Source organism: Ornithorhynchus anatinus, chromosome 8, assembly GCF_004115215.2.
Source record: "Ornithorhynchus anatinus isolate Pmale09 chromosome 8, mOrnAna1.pri.v4, whole genome shotgun sequence".
Taxonomy (NCBI): domain Eukaryota; kingdom Metazoa; phylum Chordata; class Mammalia; order Monotremata; family Ornithorhynchidae; genus Ornithorhynchus; species Ornithorhynchus anatinus.
The window spans coordinates 13,904,188-13,926,886 of record NC_041735.1 but is presented as its reverse complement, the minus strand read 5'-3'; the positions used below and the strand labels follow the sequence as shown (position 1 = coordinate 13,926,886).

At 42.1% G+C, this 22,699-nt stretch overlaps 1 protein-coding gene across 1 annotated transcript in view; it reads left to right on the top strand.

Annotated features, from left to right (window-relative positions):
- The first annotated feature begins 733 nt into the window (after nt 1-733).
- Nucleotides 734-22,699, top strand: part of LOC100080288 (piezo-type mechanosensitive ion channel component 2-like) — a 79,960-nt gene continuing 57,994 nt past the window's right edge. Inside the window, exons 1-11 of the mRNA XM_029070344.2 lie at nt 734-968; nt 10,116-10,208; nt 10,986-11,087; nt 11,812-11,854; nt 14,713-14,887; nt 15,392-15,572; nt 16,994-17,207; nt 17,679-17,841; nt 18,692-18,787; nt 19,942-20,068; nt 20,301-20,416. Coding sequence (XP_028926177.1) covers nt 11,012-11,087; nt 11,812-11,854; nt 14,713-14,887; nt 15,392-15,572; nt 16,994-17,207; nt 17,679-17,841; nt 18,692-18,787; nt 19,942-20,068; nt 20,301-20,416 — 1,191 coding nt within the window. The 5' untranslated portion in view covers nt 734-968; nt 10,116-10,208; nt 10,986-11,011. The remainder of the gene's footprint in view (nt 969-10,115; nt 10,209-10,985; nt 11,088-11,811; nt 11,855-14,712; nt 14,888-15,391; nt 15,573-16,993; nt 17,208-17,678; nt 17,842-18,691; nt 18,788-19,941; nt 20,069-20,300; nt 20,417-22,699) is intronic.

Genomic DNA, 22,699 nt, shown 5'->3' with positions numbered 1-22,699 from the left:
AAGATCTAGGAATTGACTATTTCTACCTAGGGATCTTTGTGGCATGTGAGTCATGTGTATGGGCCTTTATTATTTTAATGTGCCTAACTGCAACAAAAAGTCTTACCTGGTTTAGAAGGAAAAGAGGTCATTAGCAGAATTAAGGCACAGATGGTATCCACGTCACTTTTCCAAATTGTAGATAGGATATCCCTGAATGGGCATTTTCTGGTCCCCTAGAGGAAAGAGTGTCTGAGTGCTTTGACTGGAAAGCTTGGGAATCTGCTCTGTGAGACCCCTCCAGGTGGAAAAGTTTATAATTCAAGCCAGGTGACTGGTAGAGTCACTAGAAGAGGTTACCCGTCACTGCTGAAATTTACCAGTGAAACTGGTAAACTTTCAGGATTTAGTTAGATTTGCCAACACTGTAGGTAGCCAGATGGAATCCCACGTTGGGTTTGACCTGATTTTTTTTTAATGATAGTTGTTAAGTGATTACTATCTGTCAGGCACAGTTTTAAGTATTGCCGTAGATACGATGTAATCAAGTTGGACCCAATCTCTGTCCCACATGGGGCTCACAGTCTTAATCCCCATTTTACACACAAGGGAACTAAGGCTCAGAGAAGTGAAGTGACTTGCCCAAGGTCACGCAGCAGACAAGTGGTGGAGCAGAATTGGAACCCAGGCCCTTCCGACTCCCAGTACTGTGCGCAATCCAGTAGGCCTCGGTGCTTCTCTCATGAATTCAGGCTGATGCAATTTGGAAGATGTGTGTCCATCTCGGTGACACTGGAGCGTCTTGGAGAGACTGCAGTGGATGAATGCGGTTCCTGACCACTAGATGGCACAACGACAACAGACTTACAAATCGAGGATTCTCGAGGTTCGGACTTCGTGCTTCAATTCCGTGGCGGCTGCTTGATTTCCACCCCATCCTGGCCCACTTCTCCGAGAAGAGAAAGAAATCGAAGACCTGAAGCCAAACAGTGAGACCACCCTCTTCTCTTTTTCTTTCTCCTCTGCTTAACAGAATTAATAGAGACATCCTAAAAGCATTCTCTAATAGTAATAAGAATTGCGGTGATTGTTAAAAATTTACAGTGTGCTCTACTGGGATAGATGCAAAACAATAGATGCACGGAGAGTGGGGCACTCTCCTTGGCCCACATGAAGCTCCCAGTCTGCATCTAGTTAACGAATGGCGATGGAACTCAGGGAAAAAGCCACAGTAGTCCCAGCTTTATTGACTCTATCCTTTTGCAGGTGAGGAAACTGAGGCAGCAGCCAGGGCTAGGTGACTTGCCCCCAACCACACAAAAGTCACATAAGCATTAGTCCTCAGAATCAGTTTTGGAAATGTACTATATCTCTGGCATTAACAGACGCACTCTACTGTGAAGGAGATAACTGCTTGCTTAGAATAAATTTAATGAAGGAGCTTTACTATAAACCCTAGAGAGGTGTTGGGAATTTTGGAGGCGGAAACTCTAAGCTCCATGAAGCAGAGATCAGGTCTACTAATTCCACTGTGCTCTGCAAAGAGACACACCATAAATACTACTGACTGAAGAAATCCAAGGTGAGTCCTTGAAAGGAAAATGTTTCACCTCTAACAGGATGGGAAGGGATAACTTTTACCTCAGGCTGACTCACTAGTATAAAAATGCTTTCTCCCTCATCCTCCACTTCCTTTCCATTCTTATCTCCCCTCTCCACCACCTCTCCCTCTTCACCAACCTTCAATTTCCTAGCGGCTCTTGCATTTGGATCATTCTCTATTGTTTTTTGAAGGTGGTTTGCTAATTTAAGAGGCAATGAAAGAAGCCAAGACTACAATATTACATTTTCCCCGCCTCCCTCCACCCACACACTTTCTACTCTTCCAGGGTTGTAAATCCATTCTCTTTAACACTAAATTTGTTCATGAAAATATTTAAAAGGTAATATTTTTATACTTGGATGAAACTCTAACAATTTCCAACCACACCCTATACTCAAAGCAGAAGAATGCATGGGTAAAAGAATTCATATTCATTTGATCTTTTTTGCATTAAATTAAGCTTCACAGATTTTCTCCATTATGTGTGGGAGTTCTGTGCTATAGCATTACCTAGATGCCATTCAGCTGGGAGAATTATGCTTAGTCACAGATCCTCCTGCAAACTATCAGCAAAAATAAGGGCAGAGGCTAATACTGATTTCAGTACTGAACTGGATCCAAATTTAGCAGCAGTCAATAATTAATTCCTTTTAAAGACTGGTGTCTTTATGTGTAGCTGCAGGAAGTGAACGGAAGGGACAGAGTGCAAATTTGTGCACTATTGAAAGGGAAAGAATGAGACTGGAAAATGGCTGGTGTCTGTGGAATATGTCATTCTACAGTTACACAGCTGTTTCTGAGGGCCCATGGAGGAGGTTTGGAATTTTGCTGAGTGAATCAAGAATGGTTTGCATATGGGTGAGAAGAGGAAGGGGAGAAGTACTGACTGCATTAGTTAGAGATTCAGTGGTTGGCATGACACCATAGTTCTAGTCCTAGTTCTCCCATTCAGCGTTGGGTAAAGCTCAGACACTGAGCCTCAGTTACCCCATATTTAAAATAGGGATACCAATTGTTGCTTGGATTCTGAAGGCCACTAGATGTATATATATACATTTTGAGAATAGTTCTATTTTTGAATTAATCAGTTGTATTAATTGAGCACTTACTATGTGCTGAGCATAGTTCTAGGTGCTTGGGAGAGTCGTAGACATGTTCCCTGCCCAAAAGGAGCTTACAGCTTAGGGGTATTTGAAGATACTGGGGAGAATGAGATTGCACCTGTTTCTCTGTGTTGTTGAGAGGCAATTTCTTGTATTCTGTGCTATAAAAATAGGCTGAGGTTCCTTTTTTATTCCCATACCACTTAGGATAAACACTGCATCTTAAAATGGCATTGCTTGGGCATCAAGGGTGCTTCCTTTTAATTCATGATATTTGTTAGGCGCGTAGTTTGTGCCAGGCACTGTACTAGGTGGTGGGGTAGATACAAGCTAATCAGGTTGGATAAATTCATGTCCCACATGGGACTCACAGTATTAATTACAATTTTACAGATGAGGTAACTGAGGGACAGAGAAGCTGTGACTTGCCTAAAGTCACCCAGCAGCAAAGTGGCAAGCTGGGATAGAACCTAGATCTTTCTTATTCCTAGGCCCTTCCTCTATCCACTTGGCCACACTGCTTCTCGGGATGGTGTCTTCCTTGTCTGGAAGAACCTCTGGGTTGCCTTTGCTTTATAAGACTACAGGTTAGGGTAATGGGGAAAGGAAAGATATATTCTACCACCAATAGAATACGAACATGTTTTGTTTTTGCACTGGTGAAGGTGAGTTACACTGTCACCCACGTACCTTGCCCAGTCCTCTTGTGATCAAGGCTGTCCGCTGTGAGATGGCCGACAAGTTTAGTAAATGCAATCCATGATTGTGAATTCTTCTGAGATCTTAATAGCATAAGTCATTGTTGATGTGGCCCTCAGGTTGGTTTTGGAGTTTATCATCTCGAAATCCAGTGTCTAGTTTAAAGAAACTTGTGAGTGCTTGCTGTTCAAGGGTGTGGCATGGGTTGGCTGGTTGGCAGCTGCATTGGCATGGAGGAACTGAGTGTGGAGCTAGGGATGGCAGTACTGGCGGGACTCCAGTGCCACTGGTGTTGGTTTCCTTTCCACGGTAAGGCTATTCCATTCCGGCACTACTGCTGCTGTTTTTGAGGCATCAGATTTCTTATCCCAAGCATTTCATAAGTGGCAGTGGCTGCACCACAGTTGGGAAGCTAACAGTAGGGTGAATGGGCCAGGCATTAGGATCTCTCTGCCCAAAACAGAGCCTTACTCAGCAGAGGATCGTTATAAACATTATTGCCCCACTTGCTCTCCTTTCTTTTTTTGTTTTTATGATATTTGTTAAATGCTTACTGTGTGCCAGGCAGTGTTTTAAGCACTGGGGTAGATACAAGCTAATCAGGCCGGACACAGTCCCTGTCCTACATGGGACTCACAGTCATAATCCCCATTTGACAGATGAGGGAACTGAGACACAGAGAATTTAAGTGATTTGATCAAAGTAACACAGTAGACAAGTGGCAGAGCCAGGACTAGAGTCATCCTGACTTCCAGGCCGGAGCTCCAAACACTATGCCGTGCTGCCTCTCAGACTCTGTTTCTCTGCCTTCTTCAGACTCTGCTGTGAAATATACAGTTTTGACTAAGGATGTGGGAGAAAAACATTGCCCTTTTCAATGCATAATGTTCACATTTCTTGATTATGTCTGTTGCTACCCAGCATGACAATATTAATTTTCCTTTCTATTTTAAAATGAATTTTCCCTTCTCTGATGCCAACTGTATCTTAAGTGCTATTGGCCAAGGCAGCTGTAGTGAGCTTTACTGTTTTGCTGATTAGCATTATTGGTATCCATTATCAAAGAGTTTCAGACAACTGGTGCCGGAGAAGAGATCAGAACATAATGATTTTCCCCTGAAGATTTAGGATCCTGTAACTATTTTGCAGTCTCTCTATAAAGCAGACTGGAAGATATGGCTTTATGATTCTTAAGTCAAGCCAAAATAGTTTTGGGATTAAATTGCATAAACACACACTGAAGGTTCAATTTAAAAGCTGCCTTATAGCCTCTCCTCATTGAATCACAGAGAATTTTAGAAGATTGGATTGAGCATTCATCTGCCAGGGCTGTGATATTGTCTGAGACAATGTCACAGTTATTCTGCTTGCTCATATATTTACTCTTCTTAACCACCTCAGTCTTCCCATCAGACACACTTATTTGTTTTGGGACTGTTGTATTATATATCTCTCCCTCTCAGGGTTTTTCTGTGCATCACTTTGTTACTTCTTTGTGTCTACAAGATCTGATTAATTTTTATGAACATCTTTTATTGGTGTTGCAGGCAGAGCATGCCCATGGGCTGCAAGCTCTTAATTGGATCTTTTAAATTCCAGCTCAAATACTCAAGGAGTCTAATTCACACTTTCAGGGCATGAGGGGGCTCTTTAGTATTCTGTTTGTGTGTAGTGTTGTCGCTACTTGTCTTTTCTGTTTTGTGACCAGTCACTCTATAGTTGCACAAAATAGGAAGAATTATCTTCTTTAAATATTGTCTAGTTCATGTCTCTCCCTTACTCAGAAGCCTCCAGTTGAGATTAGTGATAGGCTGACTGAAACTACCAGTCTGAAGTGTTGTCATTGGCAGATTCCAATTGTCAGCATTTCCAAAATCAAATTCAATCTGTTGACAACTCAGTGGTTGATTAACCTTTTCAGAGGTGTGATGAAGATTAGTTAGGATCTAGGCTTGGATCTAACTTAGTGGTGCATAGCCATTGATGATCTGTGAGAACCTGGAAACTGGTGTGATAAGGGCAGTGAAATAATCGACTTCAGAAAGGAATAATTTTGGGAGTGAAGTGAAACTCCTCATTAGAGGTAACCCAACATCTAGGAGGTGGATGGTGATCTTCTCCCATATCCACTTTAAAAGTTCTGCCCTCTGGTCTTGGATTTTTCCTTTACCATTAATTCTCCATAATTGATTGATCAGTCATATTTATTGAGCACTTATGAATGCAGAGCACTATGCTAAGAGCTTGAAAGAATCCAATATAACAGAGTTGGTGGACACATTTCCTATCTACAAGGAACATACAGTCTAGAGGGGGAAGATAGGCATTACTATAAATAAATTATGGATATGTACATAAGTGCTGTGCAGCTGAGGTGGGGTGAATAAATGGTGCAAGGCTGTAGAAAGTGGGTGAAGAGTAAAATGAGGGCTTAGTTGGGAAAGGCTTCTTGGAGGAGATGTGGTTTTAATAGGCTTTGAAGGTAGGGAAAGTGGTGCTCTGTTGGCAATGAGGTGGCAGTGAGTTCCAGGATAGACCAGGATGTAGAGAAGTGGTTGGCACTGAGATAGATGAGATCAAGGTAAAGTGAATAGGTTTGTATGAGAGAAGCAAAATATGTGGGCTGGGTTGTCATAGGTAATAATAATTATGGTATTTGTAAAGCACTTACTATGTGCCGGGCACTGTTCTAAGAGCTGATTACAAAGTAATCAGGTTGGACATAGTCCCTGTCCCACATAGGGCTCACAGTCTTAATCCCCATTTTACAGATGAGGGAACTGAGCCACAGAGAAATGAAGTAATTTACCCAAGGTCACACAACAGACGAGTGGCGGAGCTGGGATTAAAACCCATGACCTTCTATCAGAGATAGTTGAAAAGCAGTGAGGCTTGGGAGTACAGTGCTCTGCACATAGTAAGCACTCAATAAATACTATAGAATGAGTCAGAAGGACCTGCTTTCTAATCCCGGTTCTACTTGTCTGCTGGGTGCCCTTGGGCAAGTCACTTAACAGCTCTGTGCTTCAGTTTCCTCACCTGTAAAATGTGGATTGAGACTTTGTCCAGTCTGATTAGCTTGTATCTACCCCTGCATTTAGTAGAGTGCCTGGAACATAGTAAGTGCTTAACAAATACCATAGAAAAATGGTAAGGGAGGAGAGGACACAGTGGTCCAATGGTAAGAAGTTTCTGCTTGATTTGGAGGTAGATGGATAACCACTGGAAGTTCTTGAGTGGGGAAATATGGACTGAACAGTTTTGTAGAAAAACGATCTGAACAGCAAGGTAAAGTATGGATTGGAGTAGGGAGAGACAGGAGGCAGGGAGTTCAGCAAGGAGTCTGATATGGTAATCAAGGTGGGATAGGATAAGTGCTTGGATGAATGTGGTAGCAGTTTGGATGGAGAGGAAAGGGCAGATTTTAGAGATCTTGTAAAGGTTGAAACAACAAGATTTAGTGATTGAATACGTGGGTTGAATGAGATTGGTTGAGGATAATGTCGAGGTCATGGGCCCAGTGCCCAGAATTTAATATTCAGTAAATAATTATGAATGATTGAGTGCATTCCATGGGCTAACAGAGAGGGGAAAAGCTCTTCAAAAACTAATTTACTCCCTGGGAGGATGCAGGTGGTGAGGTAAATTGGCACCAGTATTTTTATTGGAAATTTACCTAATATTGCTTTACTATTTTCCTATCTCCCTTTAGATTGTCAGCTACTCTAGGGCAGGAGGCATTTCTTGTAATGTTCCATGTACAGTAGGCTGTCTATAAATCCTTCTGTTTTACCAGCACTGGTGAAGGGTCCAGCATCCAGAGGGGCTTAAGTGCAGCCAAGATATAATTACCCAAGAAGGATAATACCTGGGACACTAACCTCCTGGGATTAAGATTTGAATAGATAATGAAAATTTGTGAGAGGATAAGCAACCCAAATGGTTTACTAATCATGTTTGTCTTCTTGAGAACTGTCCTGTGAGGAAAGGTATAAATGCAGCATCCAGCTGCTTTCCACATTAGCTTCTAATTTAAAATGATAATTCCCTCTGACCTTAAAGGTTAGAGTAAGGGGGTGTTGGAAAGAAGTATTCAGAGAGATCAATGGCTTCTGAGAGTAGTTGGAGACTACTTATTCAGCAAAAAAAAGGAGGAGCCTGGAGTGAAGGAGAGAAAACCATTACCACAAAATCAATTTTTTCCACAGCAAGATGCATGGGAATTGAGCCCCTGGCCTTCCTTACCCTTCCATAATTTCTTCTCAAAGTGATGATTGTTATGCTCATCATTTTTAGGCATCTTTTTTTGTGGTGAGGACTTGGTTTTGAATTTGCAGGACTCTTGGAACACCAAGAATGCTATATGTTGCATTCTAGGCTGTTTCCTAGTATTTAGGCAGCATTTAATGACCCTGAACCTGCTCTGTGATTTAGGGTGCAGAAGAGTATGGCCAGTGACCTAGCTTCTGGGCTTCTTTTCAGAGGATTCTTGCCATTTTCCCTGATTGCAGGTAGGATGGTTTGCTCATTTGGGATAAAGAAGGAAAAATGTAATGGTACATTTGTCAGGTTAAGGAATGGAAATTTTGTTGTTGAAATTTGGCATTTTTTGATTTTTTATTGAACTTCATGTTGAATTGAGGAAAGGAGTGTATGTGTGTGTGTGTGTGTGTGTGTGTGTGTGTGTGTGTAGGCTGGGTTAATGGAAATGGTGTATTAATTGCTAGAGGTATTTCAGACTATTTGTAATTTTAACATTTTACCTGGAATATGGAACAAGCTGTTGTTTTCCTCTCTACACTTACCAGATCTAATGGCAGCAAGGAAATTCACACATTTAGTTTTCAGAAACTTTTGAAAAATGTATTTTTGTGCTAAAATTATTGTTCCTACCTGTAAAGGAGGAATTCCATTTTTTCGTCATGACTTAAAATTTCTAGTTTAAAAATTAACATGTAGTGTATCATTTATTCATTCTGTCATTTATTGAGTGTTTACTGTGTGCAAAGTACTATACTAAGTGCTTGGAAGTGTACAATATAATAATAAACAAACACATTCCTTGCCTAACATGTTTGACTTATTCCCCAATTTTCTGATAGTGTAGCTGGATGGAAGCATTGAGGGCAGATTCTCTTTTCTCTATTTAATAAATCTTGAACAAGATAGGAAAAAGAAATTTCTGAAAGTGTGATTGGCACTTGCTGATGCTGCTGAGTCATAATCTTTACTAGTCTTTTTATCCTGTAGGAAAGAAAGAGAAATAATTCTTTGCTTCTAAGTGGAGGAGGTAATAAACACATGGAATAGGTGCTCAGTGTGTGTCAACAGCAAGCAGGAGAATAAATACCTTGACAAGAAAACTTTTCTGAAAGGAAGTTTGAAGTTCTTTGAGGCGCAGGCCTGACATTCATAGAGTTACTCAGAGGCTCGCCAAGCTGTGGTGCGTCTTAATGGATAGGGCACAGACCTGGGAGTTAGAAGGACCTGGGTTCCAATTCATTCAATTCAATAGTATTTATTGAGCGCTTACTATGTGCAGAGCACTGTACTAAGCACTTGGGATGAACAAGTTGGCAACAGATAGAGACAGTCCCTGCCGTTTGACGGGCTTACAGTCTAATCGGGGGAGATGGACAGACAAGAACAATGGCAATAAATAGAGTCAAGGGGAAGAACATCTCGTAAAAACAATGGCAACTAAATAGAATCAAGGCGATGTACAATTCATTAACAAAATAAATAGGGCAATGGAAATATATACAGTTGAGCGGACGAGTACAGTGCTGTGGGGAAGGGAAGGGAGAGGTGGAGGAGCAGAGGGAAAAGGGGAAAAAGAGGGTTTAGCTGCGGAGAGGTAAAGCGGGGATGGCAGAGGGAGTAGAGAGAGAAGAGGAGCTCAGTCTGGGAAGGCTTCTTGGAGGAGGTGAGTTTTAAGTAGGGTTTTGAAGAGGGAAAGAGAATCAGTTTGGCGGAGGTGAGAAGGGAGGGCGTTCCAGGACCGCGGGAGGACGTGGCCCAGGGGTCGAAGGCGGGATAGGCGAGACCGAGGGACGGTGAGGAGGTGGGCGGCGGAGGAGCGGAGCGTGCGGGGTGGGTGGTAGAAAGAGAGAAGGGAGGAGAGGTAGGAAGGGGCAAGGTGATGTAGAGCCTTGAAGCCTAGAGTGAGAAGTTTTTGTTTGGAGCGGAGGTTGATAGGCAACCACTGGAGTTGTTTAAGAAGGGGAGTGACATGCCCAGATCGTTTCTGCAGGAAGATGAGCCGGGCAGCGGAGTGAAGAATAGACTGGAGCGGGGCGAGAGAGGAGGAAGGGAGGTCAGAGAGAAGGCTGACCAATCCCAATCCCAGCTCCACCACATGTGTGCTGTGTGACCTTGGGCAAGTCACTTAATTTCTTTGTGCCTCAGTTACCTTATGTTGGACAGGTGATATATTACTGTGTGTAGTTAAGAAAATAATGTCCATCTACTAATTCTGAAAGAAAATTAACTTTTGGGTGCTGATCTGATTAAAAAACCTAAATCAAAGAAAATTCAATCAATCATACTTATTGGGAAAGACTTTGAAAAATCTATATTTTTTCCCCTTCAAGGTTTCAAGGCCGTCTGAATAGAAAAATTCAGTTGTGAAAGATTCATTTAAAAAGAAAATCATGAATAGCATTCGGAAGCACTTGCTCAACGTTTTTAAACGTTTGCTATTTTTAATGATACTTTTTTCTGTTTTGCAGCTATATTATTTAGATACAATGGATTATCTGTTGCCTATCTCATCTTTCTGCTTCTCATTCCACTCATTTCAAAACCCTCAGCTGATACTGGAGGTAAGGCAAACTTCATCTTTTTCATTGTATATGATGAAACTAAGTACATTTTAGATGTGTTGATTTGCTCTTTAATCCTTCATATGGAAAGTCAAATATGAAAAGTTCACTATGTAACTGAGGCCAAAGAATAGTAAATATTCATCTGAAGTCCAGCCATTCATTATTGGAATAGGGGACATGAGAACTGCTTGGAATGCGCTAGTTTGAAAATGCAAATATGTGGTCATAGAATGGGAACCCAGTTTTACCTACTCGATTCCAGTGTATGATCAGAGATGATGTGATGTCATTATTGCATGGCTCTTATTCTTCCCATCTCCCCTTCCACAGTACCCTATCCAATGGTCATTCCTGACATGACACCTCCCTTTTAATGACAGATTCTCATAACTAGAACCAAGCAGTGTTGACTTTGTGCGGTGGTAGCGGGGACCCTGCTCCTTCAGTCCCCCAAAGTGGGAAATTTCTGGCGAAACTGTTGGGAGAAGGGCTTTTGCAAGAGAGAGCTGTGACAGCCATCAATCTGGAAAAAGTGGTGGCTATCATGCTATCATGGCTTCTTCTTCTAGTAGTCCCTCCCCACCACTTACCCCAGGTAGACAGAACTTGGCCCTGTGTTCAGGAAAGAACTTTCCATGACCTAGGGCAATTGCTTTGGGGGGTCTTCAAGGGTCATAACTTGTGCAAGTAAGATATGTGTATGTGTGTCCAGTAGGAGCTCTTGTTGAGGCAGTGTCTCTGATGTTCTTTTCTGTTTCATGATTTCTTTTCCAGGATGCAAAAAGCACCTCCTTAGAGCAATGTGTTGTACCAGCTTTCTCTTCTTCCTGTCCCAAGTGTCATTTCAGATTGCTTTTCACTTTGTGCCACCTGATGGTAAAAGATTTTTAATTTATAATCTGCAGCAAAAATTAAAGCTTAGGTTTAAGTCAGAGTTTAAGAATAAAAGAAAGATTAAATCATTATTTTATTATCCTCTTCTGTACCAATTTTTTTTTTGGTTTTCCTAAATCTATCTTGCTTTTCTTCTGTTGCCGTGACACCTGATTTTAAGACCATTTGTTGTTTTCTATTGAGGCTTCCTGGTTTGTTCAGTGTTACCTGGACAGTACCAGGAATGTAAGAGCAAAGGAGGGAGATTGGGAAGTGGGTAGAAGTTGGAAGGGAGTAAGAGAATACAGACTTCTGGGGAGCACTGTCTCCAGGGAGGTAGCAGTGATTTCTCCACCCCTCCCAGCACCTTTGTAATGAGACAGAATCCCTTGTGGTTAGGAAGGAAATGGGCATCTTTGCCAACTGACTCAATAGCCCCACAGAAAGGAGAAATGTGTAATGGGGTCGGGGTGGAAAGGAGATGTTCTCTGAAGAGGTAATCCTTAGCTTTGCTGGAATCCCCTCATTTTCGGTTAGGATCCCCTTTACCCCTCAATCTTTGCTTTGATCGTTGTTGGGGTCCACTTTCTACCTGGTATATCCCCAAGGACATGTGACCAATATAAACAGGAAGAGACACCAGAAGTCTACTAAGATGTATTGTTTCACTCTGACACAGTAGTTTCTTGGATACCAAAGCCATGATATCTTAACTCTTCTCTTTTAGACAGTATTTGGGAGGATGTACTCCATCACTTTGGGATTGTAAGGTAAGATATGAGCTCATTGGCTGGCTCTGTCTGTGAAGGAGTATTAGCTTCAGCAATATTTTATGAATCCTTTGGTTTGTTACTCAATAACTGACTTTTTTCCCCATAGAGTGAGCATAGTGAATTTTATCATCTAAAGTAGTGCAGGCAGAAAGTATCAGTATGTTCAAGAAGGGTTTGGATAAATTCAGAGGTCTATAATGGGTTATTAGTAAATTTGGGGATGCTAGAAGGTACCCCTCTAACCGTAGTGCAGGTATCCGGGAAGGCAACCATCGCACAGTATCCTTTGATGCCAGGAATGACCATTGGATAGGGTACTGTGGAAGGGGAGACGGGAAGAATAAGAGCCATGCAATAATGACATCACATCCAGTTTTGATGGACAAAAACAAGACAACTTAATCACAATACGTAGAATCAAGGGGATGTACACCTCATTAACAAAATAAATAGGGTAATAAAAATATATACAAATGAGCCAGTGCTGAGGGGAGGGGAAGGGAGACGGAGAGGAGCAGAGGGAAAGGGGGCTTAGCTGAGAGGAGGTGAAGGGGAGGGTAGAGAGGCAGCAGAGGGAAAAGGGGAAGCTCAGTCTGGGAAGCCCTCGTGGAGGAGGTGAGCTCTCAGTGGGGCTTTGAAGAGGGGAAGAGAGTTAGTTTGGTGGAAGTGAGGAGGGAGGGCATTCCAGGACAGCAGGAGGACGTGGGCCAGGGGTCGACGGTGGGATAGACATGAACAGGGGACAGTGAGGAGGTGAGCGGCAGAGGAGCGGAGCGTGCAGGGTGGGCAGTAGAAAGAGAGAAGGGAGGAGAGTTAGGAGGGGGCAAGGTGATGGAGAGCCTTGAAGCCCAGAGTGAGAAGTTTTTGTTTCATGCGGAGGTTTTTAAGGAGGGGAGTGACATGCCCAGAGCGTGGGGCTCACAGACTTAATCCCCATTATACAGATGAGGTAACTGAGGCACAGAGAAGTTAAGTAACTTGCCCAAGGTCACACAGCTGTTAATTGGCAGAGCTGGGATTAAAACCCATGATCTCTAACTCCCAAGCCTGTGCTCTTTCCACTAAGCCACACTGCTTATGTTCCTGGCCAAATGGCTTAGCTGTATATCCGGGGTGGGGGGAAAGTGCCATCCAGACAGATGGATACTCTCAGCCATTAGAGACAACATGAAGAAGTACTAAGTACTCAACCACACCTGCAGAGAAGGACATATTCATCAGCACCTATTCTCACTCCATCACTTTGCCACAGACCCATTGTCATTCATCTGGCATACCTGCAAACATCCCAAAACAGATAAATTCAGCCATATGCTGTGAATGCACGCACACACACACACACACACACACACACACAGAATAAACATACTAACTAGAAACATCTGTAACAGCACCTAAGGAGTGACAGGGTAGGTTGGTGGGTGGGATTTCTGCTGCCACTGGGCTGCCCATAGCCACAAAAAGGGCAGGGAGGGAGGAGAAGACTTTGCTACCATTCGGGCACCAATCCCTGCCAGAGCTCTTTACAAGCTACTCCAAACACCAGGACCATCTCCTGAATTTACAGGTGGGTTAGGATGTCTGTTTATTGTTATACTGTACTCTCTCAAGTGCTTAATACAGTGATCTGAACACAATAAGCACTCAAATAAGATTGACTGACTGATACTGATCATTGCAAGCCTAAAGAAATGCGTTAAGATAAAGACAAATCTTTAGAATTTGATTCTTAAGAGGGTTTTCCTGAGTCTTTTAAATAACCTTTTTAAATATTTAGATTCTTTTTGAGTGGGTTTGAGAAGAAGAAGCTAAATAATATAACCCCCAAGTGTGTGACAAGGAAAAAGATGAATTGCTTTTTTTCCTATGCCCTTGAGTCTGTATCATCTAATCACTTAGGTATTCCTCCTACCCCCACAGCACATTTACATACCCTTATATTCTGTAGCTTCTCCTACCTGTAATTTTAATGTATGTCTCCCTTGCTAGATTGTAAGCTTCAACAGGGAAATATAGTTTTTCTGGGGAAAACTAAGAAAACTCATTGATGATGATGATGTTGGTATTTAAGCGCTTACTATGTGACAAGCACTGTTCTAAGCGCTGGGAGAGATACAGGGTAATCAGGTTGCCCCACGTGAGGCTCACAGTTAATCCCCATTTTACAGATGAGGTAACTGAGGCCCAGAGAAGTGAAGTGACTCGCCCACAGTCACACAGCTGACAAGTGGCAGAGCCGGGAGTCGAACTCATGACCTCTGACTTCGAAGCCCAGGCTCTTTTCCACTGAGCCACGCTGCTTCCCATAGTCAGAATGGTGAGAGCACAGTGCTGAGCATTTTGCTGGTGGGAATGCAACTTGGTATTAATTTCACCCTTCTGATGCCACAATATATCCACAATTGATAGACAAATCAGATTTTCAGTGTATGAAATGTGAGAGGAGAGTTCTCTCTGGAGGGAGAGTTCTCAATAATCCAAGTTAATGACATGGGCAGATCATATGCTCTGTTATCCAAGGATAATTATAATCCTCAGGATATCCAAAACCTCATTTTAGCTTCAACCTCTCTCCAACCCTACTTGGAACTAACCAAATGGACTGATTTGAGTTTCTGCTCTTATTTTCCCTCTCATGTCTGTGATGGTGTAGGTGAGAATGAGCAGTGGATTGGCTAAAAGTCAGGGAACCAAGGGAGAAGGATAGATGAAAAAGGCCTAGATCGCCTAGAAAAGCCACTGTATTATTGGGAGTTAGATATATTCAATTTAATGTGCTAGGAAGTGGGTTTCTTCAGAGGAAGCCACCCTTTAAATAAGGCTAAGATCCTCAAAGCCTGTTTACCATTTTGCAGATTCAGTCAAGTGGATGCTGGAAATATAGCCCGTTTGTTGCTTCCTGACTTAGGGATGTTTATTTTGAGTCTCCTCATTACTCATCTGAGCTCAAATCAGGCCACGTCCCCCGATAACAAGTTACCATCCAACATCCAAGTGCAGGATGAGGAAGAAACTGCAATGGAAGAGGAGGTGGGGACAGCCTTTTGCTCTCTTTCCTCATAGCGCAACACTGGGATATTGTATCAAATGAAGTCGTTCCAAAAGTAAAGTTAAAAAAACTAGGAAGCATGGTGGTGGAGGGTGGACGTGGAAACTTGGCAAAAGGCATTGGAGACAGCTGCAGCGGCAGTCGGGCTCTGTACAAGGAAACAGATCTCGGCTTCTTTAGTAGTTAAGCATGACTCACATAATGAGTTCTAAAGAGCCTGATTTTCTTAGTTTCTCTTCGGGTCTTCCACTGAGAAATGAAAAGACTAATGCTGATGATGGGTTTGGGAGGAGGGAAATGGGAGTTTGGGAAGAACAATTGGTTAATATTAGTGAAGTGAGGAATATTTATTGCCAATAGGCCACTGTGTCTAAAACCTACATTTTACTTAAATGACACGTTTACTGCATAACTCCCAAAGTGGAAAGGGGACCTTTTGTGGCTTTTAAAAATTTACAGCCTTTCATTCATGCCTGTTTCAACAGGATGGTTTGGAAGATGATGATATCAGTTCATCATCTGAGGAAAGCATTTCTGAAGAAGATGGCAAGATGATACAATTTCTTTACACAATTGTTAACCTCATTGGAAGATTGAAAGCTGTGTTAGATAAGCTCATGACTACTGCTGGAAAGATTATGGTTACACTTCTCTTGGGTTTCTCAGGTAAAAAAAAAAAATGAAGCAGACATGGAAGATGGAGTAGTGAGAATAGGTTGATTGTCAAATAGCCTACAACCTGAACAAATAAAGCAAGAAATTGTTGCATTTATGGTACAAGTCAAGAATAGAGGACACATATATAAAGGCAGTAATTCCAAAAATTTTCTTCTACTCACATATTTCTGGGAATGGAGAGTTAGCCAAATAGTAGAGCTGAAACTCCCAGGAATAATAAGAATAGGAATTTTCCTACATCCATGAGAGATAATAAGCCACAAAGATGCAATTAATGTTATTGTTAATATAACATTTGTTGAACAATTGTGTGCAAAGCACTGTAATAAGCACTGGGGAAAAGTATAAAGATAATTCAGTTAGAGTACCTGACTCAAAGGGGTATTTCAGTCTAAAAAAGAAGTGGAAGAGAGGGGAGCCCAGCTATGGAAACAGGAAAAGAAATAACATAATGAGTGTTTCAAAAACAATAAAGTAACATAGCCAACTGTAATAACTTTAAAAGCTGCAATACAGTTAAAGGAACCTTAACACCAGTAGTCCAACAGGCCTATCCTTCTCAGTGGTTAAAGAACTGGAAGTGAATGCAGTTCCTGCCTGACTTAAACCATATCTTCAAGCTTAAACTCAAGAGGAAGTTGTATTTCTGGCAAATGTTATTGCTGAAGCCAGAGTAAGAAAAGGAAGGCCTAGAGATGATGGATTATAGTTTACAAGTTTTCCAAAGTCTGTTTTTTCTTTTGCATACTGTTCCTCAACCTGGAACTCCTCCCCTGTGATCTGGCTCACAGCTCTCCCTATCTTCAAAGCTCTCCCTGAAATCCTTCCCTGATTAATTCATTACACCTCAAGTTATCAACCCAATAGCCTTTTATATATTTTATTCCCATTCCTGGTTTTATATGTAATTCAGCTATTTCACTGTGATGTATTAATACTATTACCTGCTATCAACTTGTCCTCACTTCTGTTCCCACTTTTAGTAAAAAAAAAAAATAAAAATCTGTCTTCTGTTAGATTGTAAACTCCTTTATGGGACAAGTGCTTTATTTTTGTTGTACTTTCCCAAGAACAAAATAGTGTTTTGCACTGAGACTAAAAAAATACCATTAACTAATTCTAAAGAATCTTAATACATAGTATCCTGCACCCTTTAAGCACTTAATAAATATTTTGCCTACTACCTTACTATTGCTGCCACCTTGTGTAGATATCGCAGGATCAGATTCATAAATCAAACTCCTTAAACCAACTGACGGTAGAAGTGTCTCTTCAAGTCCTGAATTTCCTAAGGGAAAAGAGGCATTATGATATTACTCTGTTCTCTGTAGTTTCGTCCAGCCTGCATCATGGTCTGGGCTTTAATTTGCACTCTCAAAAGCTATTACCTGTGTGTCTTTCCCCCTCAGGCATTGTCTCCCCTTCTGTGACATCAGCTGTGTATTTTTTCGCCTTCCTCGGATTGTGCTCCTGGTGGTCCTGTCGACGAGCTCTTAGTATCAATGCCTTCAGCAGCCTGTGTGTCATGATGGCCATTTTCACAGCAGGCCACTTTGGTATCCTCTATATGTATCAGCTGCCTTACTTTCAGGTCCTGGTCCCTCCGGATGATATTTATGCCAGGTAAATGCAAAGTGGTTAAAGGAGAAGGGTAGAACTGCTATCAAAATGTAAGCATGTCCAGAGATCAAGAAGCATTTCACAGGATGACAGAGAATCAGCAAAAATAAATAGATCCTTGCCAGTTTCAGTTCAGGTCAACATTATGAAGGCCGAAATGTGAAATTGCAGATGAGTGATGCCACAGATTTATTTAGAAAGATCTTGCTCTTATGATCTGACATCATTACACCTGATCTGAAAAAGGCCCAGAACTTACTTTGCATCCCTGTACCTTTTCCAAAAATTCCGTTGGCTATCACCCAATAGACCCAAGTGAGAGTTAGAAATCAAATGTTAGGAAACAACTCTCAGTGTTTCTCCTATGCAACGGTTATAAGCAATCACAGTTATTGTGTGGGTCAAAGAAGATTAATCTGCAATGTTAGTGGCAATGATGCAATGTTTCACATGCACTGTCTCTATTTCCTTCAGGCTTCTGGGTATGACTGCATTGATTAAGACCAACATGACCGAGTCCTGGAAACTCAAATTCCATTCTGGATTAAAATGGCCAGTGTTTGTAAATCCTTTCATTCTGCTTTTTTCCTACTACACCATAGTCACGCTACTACACCAGTGGGCCAGGAGTCCTAAGGTAATTTGCAGATAGATTATAAAACCATAATTCAGGAGTGGGTTTCACCAAGACATTTAATCTTTCTGACTCTAGCCAGACTTGTCCAGACCTATTGATTTTTTTAAATCCTACTTTAAAAAATCCCCATCAAAGAATATTCAAAAGCCCTCTTTGGAAACCCATTCCAATACCCAAACAAATCCTTCTGTTCAGGATAGGCCCACTTCCTCTCTCTGAAATTTACAAAATGGAAAACTATGTTGTGTTTGCCATAAGCAATTTATCTTAGAATCTGTAAAGAGTTTTGTAAATGTGATTTGGTGTTAAGTAGCATATTCTTTTACTTTGCAAGCTAGAAGACCTAGGATCAGAGGTTAAGGCACTTTTGCAAGATAACTCAATAAGTTATTGGCAGGCCTAATCAATCATATTTATTAGCTGCTTACACATATCATCCAAGAAGCCTTCCATGATTAAGCTCTCCTCTCCTCCCACTCCTTTCTGCATTGCCCTGACTTGCTCCTTTCTCTCATCCTCCCTCCTTTCCCTACAGCACATGTATATAAATAACTTATTTACTTATGTATATTAGTAGACCATGAGCTCCCCCTCTAGACCATGAACTCGTTGTGGGCAGGGAATGTGTCTGCTTGTTGTTGTATTGTACTCTCCCAAGCACTTAGTACCATGCTTTGCACGCAGTAAACACTCAATGAATGAAAGCATGCAGAGCACTGTACTAAGCTTGTGGGAGAATACAATGTAATAGAGATGGTAGAGACATTCCCTACCCATAGTGAGAATACAGTCTAAGCACTGTAGTGCTTGGAGTGTTTGGTTTTTTTAAACATTTTTTCTCCTATAATAGGATTTGATGGAAGAGGTTACTCCGGAGACACCAACTGGACCCAATGAAATGGAGCTGGATTGCAGGCTGTGGTCAGGGAACAGTGAGAAGGATAGGGTGAGAACCACTGCATATGCCACTGTCTCTCTTTAGTAAGTAAAGGGAGGTAGTAAGATATGTTTAAAAGTGGGCCTCAATGGCTCCTGTTTAAAAACAAATCCAGGACAAAGTGCTGGGCCAAAACGGATGAATGGCAGAAATTCCGGAAAGTTAATGTCAGAGGGAGTAGGGTTAGGAGCTTTCTTCTTGTCCAAAGGTGAGGATCCTTGCCCTGTAGGTCTTGGCTGTGACCAGAGCATGAAGAGAGCTCCTCCCATGTGTCACCTCAGCACAGGTGGCAAAGGATGACAGAGCCATCACTACCACTTCCAGCCCATTAGGGAAAGAAGAGCGATAGGGGGTATCATGGGATCCTTTCCCTAAATGAAGATGAGCTGGTTCAGTTTGACTGGGCTACATTCTCTCTGGCCATTAGCCTCTGTGTTGTATCACACAAGCATCCATATCTTCTGTTAATTGCCTGTGAGACTTTGTTGCCATAGAAACAAGGCATCACTGCAGCCCAGGAGCATTTCAGCTGTATTAAGAAATAGCAATTCTCCACCAAGTCAAGTGTGTGTGCAATTGAATGAATGGGAAATCCAGAAATGGGGGAGCAGTTATATGGGTTTCTTTTGTTTTGGCTGAAGGCAGCACAGAATTGGGTCAGGATAAAAGAAATCTTCCCTCCATTCCCACCCAATCGGTTCCTCCTTCCCCCCAAGCAGCGAACCCGGCCTGCAAGTCTCTGATTTGAAAATGGCCCTGCGGAGGGAGAATTAGGGCAAGAAGAGGTAATGATGGAACTGTCTTCTATATGTTAGGTGGGGATTACTGATCCTGGGCTATGTCACTAATTAGAGCAAGGTGTATCTCCAGATTTTATGTACTGTGGTCCATCAGAACCAGGTGTATACCTGTACATTGAGAGAAGCAGTTTAAAAATCTTTCTTGCCTTTAGAGGCCCTGGAAATGGGCATCTCTGAAAATTAACTTTCAGACATTTTACTAACCTTGAGGAGGTTCCAAGAGCCATACACCAAATTACTTATGAAGGGAAATGATAGGACATAAAATAATAGCTAGGTTTTAGGCATTGTTTCTCTTTTCCATCTCTGGGAGTCTATTCCGCCCATCCAAAAAACTCAACTAAATCTCCTTCCTTTTTTCAGTTGACTTGTTTTTCAGATGGAAGCTGGCAGGAAGTGCCTCTTCTGCAGGGTGACAGCTACAAGCTTCCAAGCTGTGGCTTTGATTCTTCTATCTTTATTCCTGCAAATGACAGTCCAACTTTATCAGGTAAGCCTCTCAGTAGCTTATTGCCTGAAGATGTCCAAAGCGTAAATTTAAAAAAAAACCTACTGAAGCATCAAATATGTATTCCAAAAAAAATTTGGGATCAAGAGCAATGCAACAGCAAATCCACGAAGGAAAAGGAAATCTAATAGTAATTTCCAACCTCCACAATTTCTAATAATTTTCAATATCTTTCTCTAATATCCATGAATTGCTGAAATAACATTACTTGTAGGAGATGACATCGTTCCTGACACCACAGAGGCTGATGGGAGTGAGCTGAGCATTGTTGTGGTCCTGACAAAGCTCATTTTAGGGCAGAATTATGCCATTGTGCTGATCATCATGATGGTAAGAGCCATGCTTTGGGAAGTTACTTGTTCTTGTCTTTCTTTCTCTATTTCCATCCACTGGGGAATTTCTTTCCATAATATCACTGGAAGTTCGCTGTCCATAAGGTTTATTCATCAATGGGAGGATAGGGCCCATCCTAGCGTGGCTCAGTGGAAAGAGCCTGGGCTTGGGAATCAGAGGTCATGGGTTCGAAGCCCAACTCTGCCACTTGTCAGCTGTGTGACTGTGGGCAAGTCACTTAACTTCTCTGTGCCTCAGTTACCTCATCTGTAAAATGGGGATTAACTGTGAGCCTCACGTGGGACAACCTGATTACCCTGTATCTTCCCCAGCACATAGTAAGCGCTTAACAAATACCAACATTATTATTATTAGGCAGTAAATAAGGCTTCTGCTGTTTTCTTAACAGCTTAATCAGTAGTATCTAGTGAGTGCTCACTCTGTGCAGGACACTGTACTAAGTGCTTGGGAAAGTACAGTACAGTGGAGTTGATATGCATGATCCCCGCCCTCAAGAAGCTTACAGTCTAAAATGAGAAACAGAAATGAAATTACAGCAGTGGAAAAGAGTATCATATAAGGGTATATATATAATGTGTGGAACTGGGGTGAGTAGCAAAATGCTTAAGGGGTACACAGCCAAGTGCATAGTCAACATGGGGTGCGGTGGGGAAATGAGGGCTCAATCTGAGAAGACCCCCTGGAGATGTGATTTGTAGGATGGTTTTGGTGATGGGAAGAGAGGTGGACTGTCAGATAGGAAGTGGAAGGGAGTTACAGGCCTGAAGGAGGATGTTGACAAGAGGTTGGAAGCAGGATAGATGAGATGGAAGTACAGTGAATAGGTTGGCATTAAAGGAGGTGGATTGAGTTGTAGTAGAAGATTTGCAAGGTTAGATAGGAGGGAGAGAGCTGATTGAGTGCGTATTCTGCGGTCATTGCATTTGTCAAGATTCCATTTACGGTAACAGAGGTTGTGTGTGTGTGTCGGGGGTGGTGGTTCAGGGGTGGGGTTATTTTTCAGAAATTTGATCATGTTTGGTGAGATCATTACAAGGCCTAAAAGAGGCTAGAGACAGCAGAAGGCACCACCTTTCACAACAAAACACTCTTTTCCTTCCAATATTTTCAGTCACTCAATCAGTGGTTGTTACTCTTATTTTGGTGGGGCATTTATTGTGTGCAGAGCATTGTGCTAAGCACTTTGGAGAATACATTACAACAATGACCCCTACCTACAAGGATTTTTACAGTCCAGAAGGGTAAACATCAAAATAAATAAATAAATTATAGGTATGTACAGAAATGCTGTGGAGCTGAGGGTGGGATGAATATCAAGTGCATAAAGGGTACAGGTCTAAGTTCATTCATTTATATTAATGTCTGTCTTCCCCCCTAGACTCACTGTCGGCAGGGAATATGTCTGCGATGTTGTTGTTGTTGTCCTGTGCCAAGTGCTTAGTACAGTGCCCTTCGCACAATAAGCACTCAATAAATGTGATTGATTGCATCGGTGATGCAGAAAGAAGAGTGAATGGGGAAAAGAGCGTTTGTTACATCCCAGTAGAGTCAATTAAGGACAAGAGGGTACCTGATTCAGCTTTACAGATGGAATAAATCACATTATTCAGTATCACAGTAAGAAAACATTTATGAACATACAGAAAAACATCAAGTACAGTGGATCCTGCTTCTGTTAAGCCCTCAACCCAGGTGCAATGAGATCTATGACACTATTTAACCCCTCAACCCAGGGGCATTGAGAATTTTTTTACCATTGGATAATCAGTCCCGTTCAGTGTTCAGGTCCTTAATAGACTGGACTGACACGGGCATTCCCCGGCCAAGAGGTCCCTCGAACCTGGGATATCCCTGCCTTCCCTTCGGAGGACAGTGAGCAGTCAAGTGTGGGCTGAGACCAGCATGCACATTCCTGGAGGATGGTCTTCTCTTCGCCAGTCTGTCTCAGTTGTCCTTTTGGATAAAAGTGAGCAGCAGTGACAAGCATTTCCCTCCAGCCCTTATACTATACTTGTTTACCGTTACATCGAGCTTCTTCTGCGTAAATGGCCCTAATCTACCAATTATAGTCCCGTTGTCTTCTGCTCTTAGAGGACATCTAGCCCGGAGCCCTGCAGGTGTGTCAACATTTAAGTCTTCGCTCAGAGCCAATAGGTCTGGCTCACCTGCGATCTCAGGAATCTATAAGCTGATGGGTATTACATTTAACATGGTGTTTATATGAGGGGCAAACAGCATACTTTAGGGCTTAATCGGGGA